Source organism: Malaclemys terrapin, chromosome 13 (assembly GCF_027887155.1).
Source record: "Malaclemys terrapin pileata isolate rMalTer1 chromosome 13, rMalTer1.hap1, whole genome shotgun sequence".
Classification (NCBI taxonomy): Eukaryota; Metazoa; Chordata; order Testudines; family Emydidae; genus Malaclemys; species Malaclemys terrapin.
Window position 1 is genome coordinate 9,701,877 of NC_071517.1, and position 16,726 is coordinate 9,718,602.

At 44.5% G+C, this 16,726-nt stretch overlaps 1 protein-coding gene across 3 annotated transcripts in view; it reads right to left on the bottom strand.

Annotated features, from left to right (window-relative positions):
* Positions 1–11,812, bottom strand: part of LOC128848121 (retinoid-inducible serine carboxypeptidase-like) — a 21,048-nt gene extending 9,236 nt beyond the window's left edge. Inside the window, exons 1-10 of one of the 3 annotated variants that reach the window (XM_054047910.1) lie at positions 11,694–11,710; positions 10,505–10,725; positions 7,836–7,981; positions 6,760–6,849; positions 6,148–6,303; positions 5,219–5,293; positions 3,398–3,470; positions 1,929–1,966; positions 1,565–1,693; positions 479–563 (exon numbers count right to left, since the gene is read on the bottom strand). In XM_054047910.1, coding sequence (XP_053903885.1) covers positions 479–563; positions 1,565–1,693; positions 1,929–1,966; positions 3,398–3,470; positions 5,219–5,293; positions 6,148–6,303; positions 6,760–6,849; positions 7,836–7,910 — 721 coding nt within the window. In that variant the 5' untranslated portion in view covers positions 7,911–7,981; positions 10,505–10,725; positions 11,694–11,710. Of the gene's footprint in view, positions 1–478; positions 564–1,564; positions 1,694–1,928; positions 1,967–3,397; positions 3,471–5,218; positions 5,294–6,147; positions 6,304–6,759; positions 6,850–7,835; positions 7,982–10,504; positions 11,160–11,693 lie in introns of those variants that run through there. The other 2 variants (XM_054047908.1, XM_054047909.1) reach the window with 2 other exon arrangements.
* Positions 11,813–16,726: the final 4,914 nt, after the last annotated feature.

Genomic DNA, 16,726 nt, shown 5'->3' on the forward strand with positions numbered 1-16,726 from the left:
ATCCCTCCACTCCCATCTGTCTCTGGGAGCCAACAGAGACAGTAATAAAAAATTATTTTATTTCCATGTCAACATTTAAAGGCGATGAAGAAGTGATGGCGTGAAGGCTGATGGAGGCAAGTGTCTAATCAGATCATCTCATGCAAGTGTTTGGAGGACATAGTTAGTTCATAGGTTGTGAAGTTCCACAGTAATGTATTTACTACTGCCTGTGACTAATATCCAGGGTGCACAGGGTGTATCTAGGTGGAATCATATGCCACAGAAGAGCTGTGGTATATCCCTCAAGAGTATTCTTCAAGCCCTCCTTGTACGGAGGCCAGTAGGTTCAGGACTTGAGAACACTGGAGGCATCTTTGCAAGATGTGGTAGCCACTGACAGTTCCTACCACCTACAACCACACATCTGGGTGCTCAGCACCTCTGCAAATCAGGCCCTTGGAAGCTTAACTTCATAAACGTGCTCCTCTCAACTTACGAAGATGGGTATTTTCATGTTTCGAGGCTTTGAGATCTGGAGAATTCTTGGCTAGGATGTTATAGAAATTCACGTTGTCAGTGTTCTGAAAGAGGGAGAGAAGAGGATATATCAGACTAGACATTTGGTCCCTTGCTCCCCTCCTTTTTGATGATGGGTTTTGGGAAAGGGATTTTTCCAGTTCCCAAAGTTCACACACAACTGTGTGTGAGAGAGAGTGAGGGAGAGCATAGGCCTTGCTACTCATTTTCTTACCTAGCCTTGAAGAGGAGGGAATCTCCTTGAATCCCACCACCCCATCCATAGCTCCAGAGTTTCCACCAGCTGCAGCCATAGCCTCAGTGCCACAGATCTCTCAGATGCTCCCTTCGGCTAGACCTTCCCAATGTGAGGCTTCCCATTGCTCAGTTTCCTCCTATCACACCAGCCTCAGCCATCCCACGCGCTCCCTTCTGATAGTGACATTCAATATCTGACATCCATATTCTGGAACAACTGATGCAGCCAATTCATCATATCCAAGAATTGTGGATTCACCACATCCCTAATACAGCCAATAGACTGGACATGGACCAGAAAAGAGATGTGTTTCCATTAAAGTTACTCAGAATTAAAAACAAGATCCTACAAATTTCCCATAATTAAATTTTAAATATTTAGAAGTTCTGATGTAGAAATAATAAATCATTCCTTAGCAACAACCAAAGTGGAGCAGCGGTGCCATCCCCTGTTACATACACACTGCAGCTGGTCTTATTTATGTGCTTTACTTTAAATCATCTGTTTAAGTGCTTTACTGAATCAAAACCTTAGTGCTGTACTGCTTCGCACCCATCTGGGCCTCAGTCTACATTGCCTACCACCTTGTGTACTCATTAAATCAGTGCAAAGACAGTATCAAATGCTTTCAAGTCAGCATGGTAGCACACTGAGTGCACTGGTGTGAACAACTGCACAAGGAGCGGGATAATGGAAAATCTGCCCCTTCTGTACGTTAATAGCAGAGCGTTACCTGAATTTGTTCATTTCCATAAGCAATTAGCATAAGTAACTTACAAATCTTGATGCTAGACAGCATTTTCATACCTGTTCAATTACATCCTCGGTTTGACTCCAGAGCTCAGTGGCCAGTGTGTATTGCCCTTTATTCACTGCATTCATGACCTTTTTGGCAGCGGCAGTCACCTTCACTAGACCTTGATCATCAAGGAGAGACTGGAATGCAAACAGGGAGAGAACAACCAATTATTCATGGAAGGAATTTGATTTGAGGCCATAAGTCAATGTCATGCCCTGTTAATTACCAGTATAATTACCATTGTACTGGTTAAAAGCTAACCTAGAAATGGAAGACTCCTCTTGGATTTAAATTGTATAATATAAGGTCTTGAATGAAGCCTTCAAAACCAGAACAGTTATTGCAAATAGCAGAGATGGAGTAGATACTTACAGTGCTGTAAAGGTAAGGCCCCCAGGAAAGCACAGAATCTAGAGAAACAAAATAGGTTTCAAGCATCTAACAATTTCTCTGACAAAATTTTCCCTCTAATGTAGCAGGGATAATAGTGACAGCAACATAGAGAGGCAAAGATGAATTACTCAATAAAGAGGCATTGTCAGATCAAATTTAGTACAAAATGTAGGCACTGAAGCTGTTTACAAAGCCTAAACCCACCACCATGACATTAGCTCCCCACACATTAGCCAATGGAAGCTGTTTAAAGCAACCAATAGACATTTCTCCTGCAGCATTTGCAACTGAAACATTGCAGCACTGTGCTAGTGCATGAGAACATGTAGACAGATTTGCGTAGTCAATGTTCACCTGTTTGCAAACAGTGCAAGAGGACAAAAAATATAAATAAGTCAGATTTTTTAAGATAAGTTATAAGCTAGTGTTGTTATTTGTAGCACAGGTAGGGAAGATTGTTTAAGGTAAACCTATAGCTTCCCACCCTTCTAACTTCCCGAATCTAAATCCAGCTCTTCCAATGGGGCCTGCCCATGTAGATCTCACTGTAGGATCAGGACCCTAAGAAATGCTTTCAACTCTGCCATTTTCTCCCCAACCAACCAGTCATCCCAGCTTTGTTGACTATCACACTGCTGTGGCTGGTGGCTTCTAATGTTAGTGGTAAACTTAGAGATGGTTGGTAAAATGCAAACAGTAGTTTAAAAGCCAGATGGGGTGGAAATTTAGGAACACTTAGACCTCCCAATGTTAAGCCCCCTACCTACTGTAGAGGCTAGTGGTAAAACAGGCATTTTCCTACCTCCATTTTTAAAATGTGCTTGGATCACATAAGGCCAAATTATTCAAGAGTGTACACCGGAGATTGGGTGCCCACCTGGAGACACCTTTGACCTGCTATTCAGAGGTGCAGGGTTCAGGTGGAGTTGTGGGTTCTCAGCATTTCTGAGAAATCAGGCCTTAAGCAGTCTCACATTTGAGTTTCACAGTTTCTGGATGCCCAAAATCAACAGCCACCAAATCAAGGAGCATGCCAATCACAGGGCGAAAGGAAGGAGGCTGGAATAGCCCTCCCTCAGCATGCCATCCTTCTAAGTACCACGGAGAAAACAGTTTCAGTTGCAGCCTGGTGAATCCTTCAGTGGCTAAGCCTTAACTGAAGCATTTGTTTACTGAAATACTTCAGACTTTTAGTGACTTTTAGGGACACTCCCCGGCCACCCATCTAAAGGAATATGAGTTTGTTACTACCCATTTTGAATTTTTGACTCCTCTAGAGTGGGGCTGGTTTAATTACAGCTCCTTGGAACATCAATGTACATTTACCCTGATTAGATTGCCTGCATTAACTGGAGATCTGCTCCATTTAAAGTAGCACAGACAGTATTCTAGACCGATGTGGACTTTTTGGGGAGAGGGAGAAGTTCACAAAAATCCTATAAACGTACCTACAGGAGAAATCCATGAATCTCCGAGAGCAGCCCCACCAAAATTGCACTGTATGCTCCCATCGTGAATAGCCTTTAAAAATAATGTAAAGACAGCTTTTAACACACATTTCGGTAAACAAGGATCTTCTAGCTAGTTCTTCTCCTTAACCAGCAAATGGTAGAAACAGGCTTCACAATGCAAGATAAGCAGAAGTGCCTTTGTGTTTCTCATAGGTTTCACCCCTACTCTGAACTTTAGGGTACAGATGTGGGGACCTGCATGAGAATCCCTAAGCTTAATTACCAGCTTAGATCAGTATGCTGCCACCACCCACATCGTTCAAAACAGCTGTTTATGAGTCATTTGGGAAACTCTGTCTTCCCCCGCAAAATATCTCCCTCCCAAGTACTATAACCCTTCCCTGGATAGCCTTGAGAGACTTCTCCACCAAGTTCCTGGTGAACACCGATCCAAACCCTTGGATCTTAAAACAAGGAGAAATTAACCATCCCCACTCCTTTCCCCCGCCAATTCCTGAGGAGTCCAGATCCAACCCCCTTGGATCTTAAAACAAGCAAAAAGCAATCAGGTTCTTAAAAAGAAGGCTTTTAATTAAAAAAAGAAAGATGAAAGGAAAACCTCTGGGAGAGAGCATACAAGCTTCTCTCACAGACAACAGATTCAAAACACAGAGGATGTTCCCCTGGGCAAAACCTTAGTTACACAAAAGAAATCCCAATTTGATTATCCCTTTTATGCACAAGACAAGTCACAAAAGAAAATAAACATAAACCTATTTATTTCTTCTCTAATACTCACTACTCTGATAAGAGGCTGATTCCTGGATCTTTTTCTCTCCGGCACAAAACTTAACGAACACTGAGACAAAGGAAAACTTCCCTCCTTCCTCTTGAAAAACCTTGTCCCCGCATTGGTTCCTCTGGTCAGGTGTCAGCTAGGCTAGGTGAACTTCTTAACCCTTTACAGGTAAAAGAGGCATTAACCCTTAACTGTCTGTTTATGACAGTGTTATAGGAAACAACCCTTTCATTTTAACTAGCATCAAGACAATGACAAATGAGATCTGATGAGAGTCCATTTATGTTCCAAATGTCTATCAATTCATCAATGGCACTTGTCTTGGTAGGAGGAGGCTCTGTAAGAGTCGCTGAATTCATTCTTGAACTTCATGGCCTGACATGATTATCATAGGATAAGACAACAGCACCAGCAGAAGGAAGATAGGAAGGGAGTACATGGTTTGCATGTGCATTGTATCTATAAAAGCCAGTTATGGAAGCTCAAAGTTTTATGAAATTTCTAATTCAGTTTGAGCCTTTGAGAATAAGCTGCTTCTTTCAGTGATCTTGAGCCCTCAAGAGCCGTGTCACTTGTCAGAGGCACATGGTGTATTTAGGACATTGTTGAATCATCCAAATCAAGCAACTGACTCTGGGCTAAAGAATTTATGGGGCAGATTTTCAAAGGCACAAGTGGGAATTGGGTGCCCAACTCCTACTGACTTCCAATGGGAGTCAAGCACCTGACTACCCTGTGTGCCTTTGAAAATCTACCCCAACAAGGCTGCCTGTGCTCCATTTAACCCCTGAGACATGGGGCACAATGTAATCATTTCCTAGTTATCCACTTCTTAGCTTGACTGAGATCTTTCTCGTCTACAGTGAACAAACTTTACTCTCTAAAAATGAAAAAGCTCCTACTCAAAAACAAAACAAAAAATCAAATACACCATTAGACCCTTCTTTAAGATGTGAGAAATACACATGCTGCCAAGGAAGAAGCTGTTATTTATTCACATAGGGAAGGATCTGCTTTACCTTATACAGCTCTAAAGCGATGCCAGCTGCCATTTTTCCTCCATAAGATTCTGAGAAGATGTAGAATGGAATAGTCTGGAAAAGGAAACCATACCATAAGGCTATTAGGCTCCCAGAGCAATATACGTTTTGCCCACCCTCCGCCACCCACACAAAACCCAAACTGCACCTGTTCATCCCTCAAACACTAGCTATTTTGTTTGTTCATTCTGAGTTGCACCTAAAGAGGCTACGATCCTACAATGCTCTATGCACAGAGCTTCATTGTCTTCAGTGGAGCTCACTACAGGCACAAGAATCCACCGGCCTGAATGGAGGATTGGGGTCAAGGACAGCAGCACAAATAAATGCAGCTGCAATAGATGTCAGTTAGACATCCAATGTCACCTTTAAACTGGGGAGAAAAAAAGGACATCAGTTGTGCCTGCAGGTTTAAAACAAACAATAGGAAGTACTTCTTCACCCAATGCACAGTCTACCTGTGGAACTCGTTGCCAGGGGATGTTGTGTATGCCAAAACTATAACTGGGTTAATAAAAGAATGTAGGTAAGTTCATGGAGGATAGGTCCATCAATCGTCATTAACCAAGATGGTCAGGGATACAACCCCCGCTCTTGATGTCCCTAGCTTCTGACTGCCAGAAGCTGGGAGTGGAAGACAAGGGATAGATCACTTGATGATTGCCCTGTTCTTTTCATTCACTCTGAAGCACCTAGCATTGGTCACTATTGAAAGACAGGATACTGGGCTAGATGGAGCATTGGTCCGACCCAATATGACTGTTCTTATGTGCAGTAGCTAGTGGGATATGCTACTCTCTGGAGAGGCTGTTATCTTCCTCTGTCTAGTTGTTTACTAATCCTCTCTGATGCCTTAGTTAGAGCCACACTTTTATTTAACGCTGCTAAACAAAATTAGAGTTCCTTACCTGGAATTCTTTCTTTGACCTGAAGAATTCTTTAAGCAGAACCAGCATATCGGAAGATACAGTGGAGAGATCGTTTGCAAACGCATTACTATCATTTGTGTAACTGAATCCAGTGCCAACGGGATTATCGACAAACAGTAAACTGGCTGCCTGCAGCTGTACAACCAGGAGAAAGGAGATTTGTATGAAGTCTCCATTCAATTACTAATACAGGCAGATTTCCCCTTTTCCCAGTCCCAGACGTGTATTACAGACAAGTTCACCAAACCATGTTTCCTCCACCAAATCAAATGGGTAAGCCTATGCTTAAATGAGCTGCTCTGAGCAGCTGTTTCTCCAACTACAGCATTTTAGGGATAAAGTATTCAAAGATAAGCAAGTGATTGTAAACATGTGGAGGAGAATGGTTCAATACCACTTGAAGGGGTTTTGTTGGATCAAAAGTAGAACTACAGAAAAATTCTGGTCTTAGGAAGAGTTGAATTTCAGATGGACACTGTACTGCTTGGGGCATTTTTGTCCTGGTCAATCACCTGACTAAGAAGGCAAGGATCTCATCTATAAATCAATGAGTAAAAGCTAAGATTACCAATCTTAAACTTTCTACTATACCCAGGTTGTATTTCTTGGTTTCAGTTCTGCATCCAAGGGACCAATTTCTTCAAAGTTCCCAAATCCACAGCCTGAAGCTCCTGGACCTCCCTACGGGGGAAAACAAAACAAGAAAGCTAATTAGAATCAAGACACACCAATAGAGTTAGATCATTGGAGTTATATAGGACTAGTTTGTGTGCTGCATGCTAAAATGCAAAGGGAGCCCCTGTCTTCCTTCATTATAGATATGCCCTGTTTGTGGAGAGAGGAATTTAAAAGACTCAATCACTAATTTGTGAGAGGATTTGATTATCTTTATGCCAGGCAGATACCATTCTGAAGCTTTTCTTCCCATGCAGAGATGAGCACACTTCAGTGCGGTAGGGTATGGAAGAGTCAGCTACTGAGCTGGTGCATGTATAATAGTCAGTTTTCCCCAGGTGCACGGGATGTGCACTACACATTGCAGAATTAATCCGGAACGTGAAAGACTGCATCCACTGGTGGATTATATTCAACATTAGCTCCTGTAATATACTGTCTAGGATTTGTGTGTGTGAGTATAACACACACACACACACACACACACACACACAACCCATTGCCTTGAACTACTCTGATTGGATAGACCTGGTCTCCACTCTAAACTAAAAGTCCCAATCTTTCCCCTCTCTCCATACAGAAATCTTTCTAGGCCTCTAATCATTTTCACCAATTGTCTCTGACTTCAGACTGTTGGATCTGCCCTTTAGTTATGTGTTTGCAGGGTGCTTATCACAAAGGGGTTGAGGCCACTAAGTACAATCACAATCCAAAGAATAATGAACTGTCTTGGTTTCTGCTATACGCTTCTTGATATAGGGTGATCAGAACTAAACACATATCCCAGGTGAGGTGTCCCATTAATTTAGTTAATTGATTTATAACCTGTTCAGTATTATTTTCTAACCTGAAAACCTAGTTCAGACAGGACTCAGAGAATAAGTCATAGCTCAGAATCTTATTTCTGTATAGCTAGACTATCATGGCAGATCACTATGCTGAATGGTGCAGAAATCAAGATTCCTTTAAAAATGTCTTTCACAATATCTTACCTGAAGCCACATAATGAGCGGTAATTCCGTGAAATTTTTGGCAGAGTTGTTTGCATAGTAGAGCCACCAGAACATGTGTGCATTGCTTCTGACTGTTACATACCCCCATGCTTCTTTCTGTTCTTTTGATTGCTTTACAACTGCACCTAAAGAAAAGGGGATCTGATTCACTCAAGTAGAGTTGGGCATTTGACCAATCCAAAAATAATTGGTCAATGAGAGGTCAAATATTGTCAAATCATGTCAAAATTGTCAAATATTTTACAGAGCTAATTTATTATAACAGTAACAATAGTAACAACAAAGAGAGACTTTATGGTCTGCAGTAGGCTAGGCCTTAGATAGATACTTATGCCTAACTACAAAAAGTAAGTTCTTAACTGTTATTGGAACTCAGAAAACTATGAAACACAATGAAATGAAGTTCTAAAAAATGAAAGAATGGCACCACGATGCAATCAAAAAGGTAGGTCACTGCCTATACCAGAGAATTCTTGTTAGGATAACTGACGGTGATCAAATAGCCAGTCAGTTGACATTGTCATTTGATTATCAACTGACATTGTCAACTGACCAGCTTGCCAAACCTAAATTAGAGGGTGAAACATTTGGCCTTGAAACATTTGACCAAAAGAGACTTGGCTGAGACCCATGAGTTTTAATTTTGGGTGTGGTAATTACAAACACTCTCATTCAAAAATATTTACTACTGAACAAAACACCTGAACCTTGACTACACTCACACTTCAACCGAAATCCTGCAAATATTTAAGCACTTGCATAACTTTGACTTCAGTGGGTCTACCCACAGGAATGAAGTTATGCATGTACTTAAGTGTTAGCAGGATTGGGGCCTCCCATTATCGCTACCACCAGTGCGGCTATCCAAATGCTGGAATAAATTTTCTGGACCAGACATGCCTTTTAGTACTTGCAAAGAGTTGGGCTGAAACACCGGTGCCATTGAAGACAATGTCAAGTCTTCCATTGACTGTAATGGATTTCAGCCTCAGGGTATAACAGTTTGGTCCCAGTCTTCCAGGCAAGATCAAATCATGTTATTATAGTATCAAATTATTGTTAAGTTAAGGGCCCTAAGAAAAGTCATCATTAGGGCCTGATCTAAAGTCCAGTGAAGGCAGCTGAAGACTCATATTAAGTTCAATGGGCATAATCTACTACGGTGTATGATGCAGATGCATTGTAGGGAGCAGACCTTTAAAGCTTAATCCCCTCCCTAGTCTTCTTTATCACAAAATAGTCACTAGAACAATGTGGAATGTCCAGTAGCTGAGAAGCAGGTTGGTCCCTAGAGCATAGTACTGGAATGATTCCATTTTTTGGTTAGAAATTTGGGTTAAGAACTGCTCCACATCTCTGCAACAGCACATTCAAGTGCTTGCTTATTCTGAAGGGGCGCTGTTTCACTTGGATTTCAGGAGCAGCAGCATTAATGGCCTTGAACAAACCTACAATTTGCTAGCAGCGTTATCAGAATGTTTTGAAAACACTGCAAGTAGAGGAACGGTTACCCATGTAGAATGATATTATAAACAGAATTGGTTTAGCCGTGTTCTCTTTAGATCTGATGTGACCCTCTGATATTTTTCTTGACACTTTGTAACATCAAGAATCCACATTCATTCTTACTGCCAAGATGGACTTCAGCTCATCAGTTCATCATGTCATGGTTTCAAAAATAAGGAAAGCACCTTCGACCGGTCCTCTGCATTCGTCTGTGTCATTAGTTGACGAGCTATTTGGGACTATTACCATTTCCTAAAAATGCTATCTGCTTTGAAGTGCAACAATGCGTTTGCCTTATACTCAAGAAAAAGTCTCTGCTGTCCAATCAAGCAATGACCTCCCAGGGAGAGTTTGGTATCAAGCTCTAAAGACCTGTGGCCCTGATACTACAATTGGATCCAGAACAGCAGATCATGTGCCTATGGGGACCCCATTGAAATGGGTGCAAGGATCTGTATAGGGTCCAGGACCAACTGCCGGATGGGACCTTAATTTTCAGGCAGCTTCACTCCAGGGAATACTCCATTACCCAGTACCAAAGAGCTTGGATCATAGAAGCTGAAGGTGGAAGCCAAAAGGCCAGGCCACAAGAATCTTATGGTAGGAAGGAAAGTCAGCCTCAAGTAAACTAAAATGCTTGCAGTTAAACCACATACATTTCCCAGTAGAAGTGTGCTTCTAACTTTAAATCAGTTATTGGGAGTTAACTGGGCACTTGCTTACAATGGTCAACATTGGTGTGTCTCAAAGTTATTGTTCTAACTTCAGGATAAATCCTGAAACTGGGCTTGAAAGCAGTTTAACAGCTGATGTGCAGAGAGGCAGCCTAATTTTTACAAGTCCTTATAACCCCCTAAATGATGTATTACACAATAGCTTGCAGTAAGTCAGAGAGGTGCAATTTGAACAAGGACTATTGTTTTTTCAGCTTGTTAACTATTTTTCCTTTTTGTGTTTTCAATTTATTTAGTTATTTCAAGAACCCTCGAGGTCCAGCAAGATCATCAATTGTATGACCCCTCATCTAAAACCTAGGCTAATAGATCATGTGCATAGAAAATTATCCACATAAGACAAACAATGTCTCCCCACTTATATCTTATCAATAGCCCTGACAGTAAGCTCCAAAACGTCTCACTTACATTATTCTTAGTCGTCAGCTTAATGTTTTATCTGAGAAAAGTTACACAACAGAGACTTATCTTCACTTGTCCTGGGAGACCAGTGATGGTGGGGAGGGTTAGAAGCAGCAGAGTTCAGAGTGTTAGATTCCATCTAAATCCAGTTCTGTGTAACAAGCTGGCATCTTTAACCTACCCCACACTAGGTTCCTGCTGTTCAGGTAGGGGAAGTGGACCGTTTTCTTCAGGGAAAAAAAAGTCAGCCACGTAATAAAGACTGACACTTAAGGGTGCACAGCACAGAGCTCTAAATTAAAGAGGGGCACATCATGTTCAAATTAAAGCACCACCCCCAACCAAATATTTTTGGACACACCCAATTTTCAAACTTGATCCCCAAACCTACAATCCTGAGGTTGTGCAGACTGACCCATGCAAAGTTCTATTAAAGTCAATGGGGCTCCATGTGGGGGCAAAGGGCCATCCACATATTCCTTATTGAAGGATCAGGGCCTCAGAGAGCAGGTCTTATGCATACCACATAAATAAGAGACTGTCTGTCTATCACTTCAGTAATACAAGGCTACTTTTACGGGAGTAAAAAGAAAGAGCTACTCCTACAGATGGGAGGGGTGCAGAATACGCCCGCAGCAGATGTACATGTACGTTCTAGGACATTGGATCAGATCTCTGACTCATGCAAATACTTGCCATTGATTTCAGTGGGGCAACTTATATGTACTTACATATTCTTAGCGCCTGACCCTGAACACACTTGGGAACTTTTTCCACTGCGAAAGACAAGGGAACAGCCAGAGTGTTCCAAGAAAGGGATTACATAATTAATGTCACAGGACAGGCAAAGCTTAAAACAGTGTGAGCCTGGAACAGACCCCCTTAAAAAGGATCAGACTTTGAAAGCTCTGCACAAAACTCTCAGCACATCTGGATTTAGATGCTTCTGCCAGGGTCTAGCACAAAAAATATCTGGGGGGTGGGTATGCAGGGTAAAAGAAGGCATCATTCATTCCTTAGTGTTCACCTAACAATAAATGCCAGAAAGTTTGACAAGCCATAAAACAGTCAATTTAGAGCAAGTTGTATGAGAAAGGTGCTTGTGAGTAATGTCCATCACCCCTAGCTTCAATAACTCCTCATGGATCTAGTGAAACATGCATCTCTCGTACACTCAGCCCCCTACCAAACATACCTGAACCCAAAGTCAGCAGGAAAAGCAGCAGGATAACATGTTGTCTAAGCAGCAGCTCCATCTCTGCAGCAATTGGGGAGTTTCCTGACTGAAAATCATATGACTCGGGTCTCTAGTCAGCTGGGTAGTGAAAAGGGAAGTGCTGGCTCTCTGGTTACAGAGGGAGCAGTTACTACCCCAGGGCGCCCTCTCTCCTCCCCTGCATGGTAAATGCAACAGATATCTGTGCTGCAGATAATATACCAGTTACACTTAACATGGTTCTATCTGTGCGGCAGATTTAGCTGACTTGCCAAACCGGCTGATTTCCCTGTTATGCTACAGCAGGGGTGGGCAAACTTTTTGGCCTGAGGGCCACATCTGGGTATGGAAATTGTATGGCGGGCCATGAATGCTAACAAAATTGGGGGTTGGGGTGTAGGAGGGGGTGAGGGCTCCGGCTGGGGGGTGCAGGCTCTGGGGTGGAGCTGGGGATGAGGGGTTGGGGGTGCAGGAGGGTGCTCTGGGTTTGGACTGAGGGGTTTGGCGGGCGGGAGAGGGATCAGGGCTGGAGCAGGGGCTTGGGGCCCAGGACAGGGGTAGGTGTGCAGGCTCCCGGATGCAGCGGAATGTCCCCCCTTCTGGCTCCTACACGGAGGTGCGGCCAGGTGGCTCTGTGCATTGCCCCGTCTGCAGGCGCTGCCCCTGCAGCTTCCATTGGCCACGGTTCCCAGCATGCGAAGCCCCCTTGCTGCCCCTACATGTAGGAGCTGGAGGGGGGACATGCTGCTGCTTGTGGGAGATGTGCGGAGCCACGGCACGTGCAGAGCAGGGCCGACCTCCGATCCTGCTCCCTGACTGGAGTGCCGGAGTGGGGCAAGCCTGCTCCCCAGTGGGAGCTTGCGGGTCGGATTAAAATGTCTGAAGGGTCAGATGCGGCCCCCGGACCGTAGTTAGACCACCCCTCTGCTACAGGGTTTATTGGGCTTGTCTACATGAGAACTACTGGTTTTTCTGATGCTGGACACTAAATCCAGCCTGTGAGATGAGGAAAGGAATTGTATATAAAATCAGTGAGTGATTTGTGTTCTAAAAGGATGTACAATCATTGTTTCCACAACTTCTCTAGTGATTTAGGTTTTCCAAATTCATTCTTCCTGGAGACATAATCCTAAGAAAATATTTCTCTCTCTCTCTTTTAATGTCCACACATCTCAGCTTCTCATTTCATAGTATTCAGGTTTGACACTTTCTATAAGAACTCCTTGCTCCTATCTTGCAGATACCCAAACCAAAAACATTTATCTACAAGAATAATTTTTCTGATGTGAGTAATCCACTGAAGTTAACGAGACTCCACATATGCATAGGGCTCTACCCTGTAAATCTGACATCAATCTCATGGATTTAAGATGTTAATATCAGTTCTCCTTAGCACGTAAGAGCAGAATTGTTTTACATGATTAACTTTACAAGGGGTGTGTTGGGGGGATAAAAGGGAACAGAGAGTTTAAATGATAATTAAGGCTTTGATCCTGCATCTGGCTCCACCCAGCCATATTCTAATGCCCATGCATAGCCAGCTGCAGGATCAGGGTCTAAAACAGACACTCCTCTGTGCCAAGGTGGGGGAGGTAATATCTTTTCATGGACCAACTTCTGTTGATGAGAGAGACAAGCCTTCGAGCCACACAGAGCTCTTCAGATTGCTCCTCGGTGCCCAAATACTCATGAATGTCACTATGAAAAAGAGGAAACAGGGAACAATATTGGAAATATGGGCCCTGGCCCTGCGCTGAGCTCCACAGTCGTCAAAAATAAATACTACGATAAAACCAGTCGGTAAAACCCACAATAATTATTGATGATCCATATGAACACGATTGTGATAGAGTGATTGACAATCCAGTCATTCCCTGCTGCAGCATGCACTGTTCTCTGGCTGTAGTTCACCGCTGCTACTGACAGGTGACGTCTGCAATGCAAACCTGCTGGGTGACCATAGAATCGTAGAAGATTAAGGTGGGAAGAGACCTCAGGAGGTTCTAGTCCAATCCCCCGCTCAAAGCAGGACCAACCCCAACTAAATCCCAGCCAGGGTTTTGCTCTGCTGGCTGCTGCTGGAGCCCAGCCAAGTGCGCCTCGTCATCGACCTCATCAGCCTTATCCAGGTAATGTTCAGCATCACCCGCTGGGCTCAGCTCAGCCTCTTCCTGGAGGGGGCGCTGCTGCCACTGACCCAGAGCACGCGACTGGTGTGGGACAATGACTCCCTCAGGTACCGGGGGCAGGGCGCCCGGGGCGGCGAGACTGCCTCAGGTATTGGGGGGTGGGGCGGTGAGTTTCCCTCAGGTATCAGGGATCAGGTACCGGGGGTGGGGCGGCAAGACTCCCTCAGGTACCGGGGGGACAGGAGCATGGGCAACTCCCTCAGGTACTGGGGGGGAGGGCGGGAGCAGTGAGACTCCCTCAGGTACCGAGGGGGGGGCGGGGCAGGGCGGCGACACCCTCAGGTACCTGGGGGTGGGTGGGTTGGCGAGACTCCCTCAGGTACTGGAGGGGAGTGGCGGCAGCAAGACTCCCTCAGGTACTGGGGGTGGGGTGGGGCAGCGAGATTCCCTCAGGTACCGGAGGGGAGCAGTGGCAGCGAGACTCCCTCAGGTACTGGGGGTGGGGTGGGGCGGCAAGACTCTCTCCGGTACCGGGGGGGAGTGCACAGGCGACTCCCTCAGGTACCGGCAGGGCAGGGCCGCGGGCAACTCCCTCAGGTATGGGGGCGGGGGCAGGCTGCGGGCGATTTGTTCCTTGCCTCCTGTCCTAGGCAGTTCAGTGATGCTGTACAGCATTAAACAGCCATTGCATTCCACTCCAGAGGTAACTGAACCACAGTGGTGGATCCAGTGTTTCCTGGGTATAGTTTGTAAAGAACGTTGTGATGAATAAATACTCATTTGTTAGTAATTATACTGGAAAGACAAAAGCCTGGGGGAAGTGAATGGGTACAAAGCTGCCTTGAAACTCGTCTGGTGAGGCCGAGAGCGGATTGTACTTCAAAATTCTTTGGATCAGCACATGGACCTTCCAATAACCACTTCATCCGAATGGCTCCTGAGCACCTCCATCTCCGTAAGCACTGAAGCCCATCACCTTCAGTTCACAGCGCTCTTGAAAATATTAAGTGATTACATATTCTTGCAGTCTCAACATGTTTTTCCATTTACACTCAGTTCTCAGTGTGATACGTAGACATTTATATAGAGCAAGCCTAAAAAAAAAAATCCCAACACCAAGACTTGAGTTTCTAGTCACAGCAGCTACTGTACCCAGGGGGAGCGCTTCCACTAGGCGACCCTAGGGCGGCAGGATGTGGGGGGTGGCATTTCACTGCCCACAGCAGAATTTCGGCGGCGAGGGGCTTCTTCCACTCCGGGTCGTTGGCCAAAATTCGGCGGCGGGTCCTTCACTCGCTCCGGGACCCGCCGCCGAAGTGCCCCGAAGACCCAGAGCGGAAGGACCCCCGCCGCCAAGAATGCAGCTTCAAAGGAGGAGCTGCCGCCGATTACTGTGGAGGAGCGCTGCCACCTAGGGCGGCAAAAACCCTGGCGCTGCTCCTGACTGTACCTGTATGTTCCGCCTTACAACTCCTGCTGTTTAACCAAAATATCCCTTCTGGGTTGCAGCAGCATCAGGAACATTACTGAACTTACACTGCTGAGCCGAACATACCAACTGTACTTGAAAAGCTGGGCTCCCTAGTGTGTGGGAAAAGGCATTGAGCTCAGTTAATTAAACCCCAATGGACTGATTCAGCCTCACGGTTGCTGCACTACAGGGACACCCAGTGTTTCAGAACAAGCGCCAGCCTGGAATAGCTGAGACTGTTGGAGTGGGAGAGGAAACAGGGCAAAAGCCATTCAACAGCTCTCTAGGGGATTGATTGAAGTAGCCGCAAGGGCTTGTCTAGAAAGAGTTAGTGAACAGCAAGTTGGAGTGTAAATGTACAGCACACTAGCCTGCTGTTCATTAACTGATACCCTGCACAGAGGCGATTCCTAGTGCACTTTGGCATACAGTACTCCTGCTAGAAACAACTTCAGAGGAAGTAATCGGTTTTCAAAAGCTTGCAGGCTAACAGAACTACCACCATCTACCTGGGGCGATGACTAAGAAAGGGGAAAATGATTCCCCATTGAAGGCAAATTGCTTGTATCCCTCCCTTAGATCATAACCAGCTGTTCCTCTAAGTCACTGGTTCCAGGTGGATTCTTGCCCTCCACACTTTCTCTGCATTGGGCAAGAGGAGAAGAAACTTGCTGCGGTTAGCTACCTACCACTTATATACCTATAACGTATGGGGGCACATGGCAGTATCCTCCCATTGCTGCTTTTAGGCAGAAAGTGCTATAATCCATTACAATATTGGCTTTTATTTGGCTTCAAGAACATGTTAAAAAATGTGACAAGAGCAGGATCAATACATAGATCAGCATAGTTGTAACTATTGGATTCATTATTTAGCACTGAGGGTTTTATTCCCCAAAGCCAGACCATAGAGGTACAAGGTTTTAGGCATCAAATCAACTTGGTTCCATTAGGTGCAGCATTTAAGTGAGATCCACTGGTTTACTGGAAAGGTAGATTGTTTCTGCATTGCCAAAGTTCCCCATAGCACAGTTTCAGCTTACTGATGCTCTAACAGCAGAGTTTGTGCACATGCGTTTACATAGCATTACACTGCAATAGTTGCTACGCTAATACTCTTACGTTTCACATGTGGGGAGGCACAGGGCTGTTTGCTATTTATTTAGGATTCTGACAACTGGAACAAGCTGCCTGAGTGTCGATAAAAAGGGTCATTTTCAAAGGGGATTGCAGCTGTACACCAGGAATGAAGTGATTCAAATACCTCATGTGTGTGATTGTTTTCACTTGGGAACTGGGATAAGTACACTTTATAAAGAATCTCCACTTCAAATGGCAAAGCCAATAGCTCACGGCAAGACTCAATCCAAGATCTAGAAAAATGTGGATGGGGTATTTGTTCTGACTTAGGC